The following is a 4578-nucleotide window of genomic DNA, read 5'->3' on the forward strand; positions in this document are numbered from 1 at the left end:
AAGATGAACTAAAACTCAAAACACTGGGTCCTAAGACCCAGGATCGTGACAGTCTCACTGTCTCTCAGGCTTAAAAGAGAAGAACTTTGCATCTTTACATTCGTCTAATAAAATTAGTGAGTAAATACCAGCTTTATAATAAGTGAGTGAGCAGTGATCTTAACTAAACAAATGAAACTCAAACTCTTCCGAACTGGATGCAACAGAAATGAAACATGACAAAGGCTACACTCATTTTACTTATCCATCCATCTTCTTGCACTTATCCAATTCAGGGTTGCGGGGGAGCTGGAGCCTACCGCAGATGTCATAGGATGAGAGACAGACAACCATTCACACACATTCACATCTATGGGCAATTTTAAATCAGTTAACCTAACCTCACTGACTGCATGTCTTTGGACTCTGGGTGGAAGCTGGAGTTCCCAGAGAACATGCAAACTCCACATAGAAAGGCCCCAGATTGAACCCAGGCCCGTCTTGATTGTGAGGCAACAGTGCAACGCTAATTAGTATTAATAAGGAGAAAGGGCTTGATATTATCAATAGATAAAAAGTAATAAGTGAAAACATACCACAAACTTGATTAAAACAGATCCTGGAGGTGTGCACGTATGCTCTTAAGAGCTAATAAATCTACTAGACATCGCTTACTCTGGAGATCTGCTGTCTAAGTGTTGCCATGATGAATTTGTGCAACTTAGAGTGATTAAACCTGGTTAATCATGTTTTACAGCAAGGCTTTGGGAACCTAGATGGAGAGTACTGGCTTGGTCTGGAAAACCTGTACTGGTTGACCAAACAGGCTCAGTATAAGTTGCGGGTGGCCCTGGAAGACTGGCGTGGCCGGCAGGTGTTTGCTGAGTATGACAGCTTCTATGTGGAACCAGAGAGCGACTGGTATCGACTGCGGTTGGGACTGTATCACGGCAATGCAGGGGACTCCCTCTCCTGGCACAGCAACAAGGCCTTTACCACTTTGGATCGAGACAAAGACAGCTATGGCGGTCTGCTCTTCCCCTGGTCCTACCTGATTGCTATCTGCTGTATAGTGACATTTCCCTTTTAACATCTTCATTTTCTTCTGTTGTGTCATCAGGTAACTGTGCTCATTATCAGAAGGGAGGCTGGTGGTATCACATGTGTGCCCACTCCAATCTGAATGGTGTGTGGTATCGTGGTGGACACTATCGAAGCCGGTACCAGGATGGTGTTTACTGGGCAGAGTTCCATGGAGGATCGTACTCCCTTAAACGGGTTTGCATGATGATCAAACCCAAATAACAAGGTTATCTTATGGACATGTGCAAAGGAAAGACATGATGTGGATGATCTTCACATATGTGCAGAAAGAATAAAACAAACTCTATTTGTAACTCTACGTTTAATAAAAATGATATTTTAAAATTAACCTAGTCTGTGACATGTGCATGAAATGAATAACCGGATGATGACTAATATTGACTAACTTGAGAAATCTGCTGTCGGTCGTGCAACTTCCTAAAAGAATTTGTATTGCTCAATATTTTTTTTTTTAAATTGCATAATTTTTCACTCCCATTTGGACAAAAAAACAGGGGAGAGAAACAAAAAACACTTTGTGAAAGAGTACATTAAAAAATTACATAAAATATGGGAGGAGGACAACTTATAAGCAACCGTTACTCCACAAAGGGCTGGCTGCAGATGTGGTTTTGTATTTTGGGCTTCACAGAGTTTCCTGTACACAAGGGCGTTAAATTTCCTCTCTAGTTTTTTTTTCTGCCTGTGAAACTTTTAGTCGGTCATCATAAGTAGGATCTGCATCGAGCTGACGTTCATTTAACCCAGGTTCTGAAGCTGGATAGTCTCTGGATGCTCCTGAAACACTGCTCCATTCACCTCATTCCTTCTGCATGCTGTCCAAGCATGCTGCCTGTCAGGATGCTGAGCATTCTCATCCTCCTCTTTTCACTGTGCAGTGAGTAATAATGATGCTCTGCAAGAACTCTGTGTGTATGGGAAAAACTATTTCATTGAATTGTTAGGAATAAAAATTAGGTTTTTAACTTTTAGTGTCTTGATGGTGTGATCAGTTTTGATACTGGAATGTTATTAGTGATGGTAACTGCAAAAGCTAAAACTAATAATAAGATCATGTTTCATGAAATACTCCCCTTTTAAGTTTTCATGACTCTATGTGGACTTGTGAAAAACATATTTCTTTTTGGTTACATGGTTCAGTAGCTTTCAAAACAAACCTTAGCAGTAGTGACTTGTAGTAATTATTTTAAACTATCGTTTTGTTGTGTGTTGTTTTGACCATTGTACGGTCTGACGGTCAGGATTTACATAGAATTTGGACCCAGGTGCCGATTTTGAGAAGGTTTAAACAAACTGAAAATAACTTTTATTTCGACCCGAGGCAGTAAATTCACAAGACTGACAGAAAACAGACTCCAACAAACCACACAGGCGGATAAACAGTAGAACAGGATGAATAACTGAGGGGAGACAAAGGCTATAAATACATATAAGGTCATTGGAACAATGGGAAACACTAGGGAAAGACTAGCTAGCTAATCACAGGAGACAAGACAAGGGAAGTAAAACAAAACACAGTGAATGCCAGATGAGGGACTAACAAAATAAAACAGGAAGTAAGCAAATACGGGAACATCGTGGGAACAGAAAAGCTGACTTGACACAGAGAACAAAGGAATGTAGGGAAACAACCACTACAAATGAACTAAAACTAGAATAGGATAATCTAAATGAGAAGAATAGAGAGCAAACTAATCAGAAAATATATGGTAATAATATAATAAACAAAACTAAATGTTAAACTAAAATGTTTAAGTAGAAAATCCAGAGTCATGCGTGGACGTCCACGCCTGAGAGGATGATCAATTAATAGTGCATTACATTAGTACAGCCTGGCTGCTACATACCCTCTGAAACCCTATAGGAGCAGTGAGGATTCACTTTGTTTTTCAACATTACTGCGCAGAATCCTGTGGGAATTTTCATTTTCACAGGATTGCATTTATTTATAATGTTTGAGTTTATTAGAATAACTGTTTTTAAATAACAGACAGCATTTGAATACATTTATAAATAAAGACAAATCAGCTTTTTAGCAGCTTTAATCAGTTAGCACCTGTTCTGCCTTAATAACAACTACACAGCAACTGGTAGGCTCATTTGGTTCCCCATGTTGCTCTCTTTTTGGGTGTGTCTTTTTCTTGAATGTGCAGTTGGGCCCATAATTTGTTGAACAAAGACATAGTTTTGCCTCTGAACAGTCAAGATATGACAAAAATGCAGACTTTCAGCTTCAGTTCAAGGGGGTATACAGTCTATAGGGCTATAGAGCTAATAAAAGTCCAATAAAAACATTATTCTTGTCTATTCATAGATGCTGACAGCATATGCACAACAGAGTTGAAGACAGATCCACCTGAGATTATTGCAGAATATGGAGGAATTCCTGTAATTGTAAACTGTACCACCAGACTGGGCGATCATTACGGACTATACTGGAGAGTCGGGAATGAAAGCTCTGACACTGAAGATGAAGAAATGTTTATCTCCCACTTAGTGCCACTGTCAGACTGGAATGTGACGGCCGAGTGCAAAATAAAGTTTAATGAGTCTTATGAATGCAGCAAGGAACTCAAAGTTATTTTATTCAGTAAGTTTAATTTGAATTGAATACAGTACAATGCTAAGAAAATAAATAAATGTTGACATTAACTAACTTTGCTTAATTTTGTTTGCCAGATAATCCAGAAGTTGTTCATTCTGTACAGCTTGTGAATGTGATAGGAGAAGAAACACAGTACAGACTGCAGTGCGATATAATCAATGTTGCTCCTGTTCAGTATGTCACTGTTAGCTGGTACAAAAACAGTGAAAAAATCCAGACAGAATCTTTCAATGACGCAACAACCAAAACTCCAGTAAATGAGTCCTCTATTCTGAGAGTCAACATCAGCAGAGAAGAAAATGTAGTGGAGTTCAGATGTGAAGCTCAGCTGGACTTTGGACCACACAGACCAAAACTTCCTGCCATTTCTCAAACACACAGAGTTTCAGCCCACTGTGAGTAAATATCCTGCTGTTTACACACGAACAGAAGTTTATTTTTTATTTTTTTTAAAGATTAAACACAAGTTCCCTTCTGTTCAGCTTTCAATTGTGTAAATGTGAGAACTGATAAAAAACTGTTTATCATTTCAGACGCTCCGGAGCTAAAGACACAAAATAGTGCTGATGACACTTATGCACTTGAGGGCACTGATATCATCTTGAGCTGTGAAGCTGTTGGAAACCCTCTTCCTGTGTATAACTGGATTTGTGATGGGAAAAACATGTTGGAGAACACAACCAGTCTCAGTTTACCTCGAGTAAATGGCAATAAAACCTGCGCATGCACAGCTACCAATTATCTGGGAAACATAACTAAGACAATCCATCTTCATGTTGAACCAACAGGTATATATTCTTACTTCACATCTAAAATTGTGGATGATTTAGATGAAACTGCTGACTTATGTCTTATTTTACACCAAATCATCTCTAACTCTGAATATATTT

General features: G+C 38.9%; 1 protein-coding gene across 1 annotated transcript in view; it reads left to right on the forward strand.

Annotated features, from left to right (window-relative positions):
• angptl6 (angiopoietin-like 6) overlaps positions 1 to 3512 on the forward strand; it is a 25880-nt gene extending 22368 nt beyond the window's left edge. The window contains exons 6-8 of the mRNA XM_005939888.2: positions 737 to 1007; positions 1100 to 1960; positions 3398 to 3512. Coding sequence (XP_005939950.1) covers positions 737 to 1007; positions 1100 to 1284 — 456 coding nt within the window. The 3' untranslated portion in view covers positions 1285 to 1960; positions 3398 to 3512. The remainder of the gene's footprint in view (positions 1 to 736; positions 1008 to 1099; positions 1961 to 3397) is intronic.
• Positions 3513 to 4578: the final 1066 nt, after the last annotated feature.

The sequence above is a fragment of the Haplochromis burtoni genome, unplaced genomic scaffold, assembly GCF_018398535.1.
Source record: "Haplochromis burtoni strain Fernald_Lab_line unplaced genomic scaffold, NCSU_Asbu1 Contig_21, whole genome shotgun sequence".
NCBI lineage: Eukaryota > Metazoa > Chordata > Actinopteri > Cichliformes > Cichlidae > Haplochromis > Haplochromis burtoni.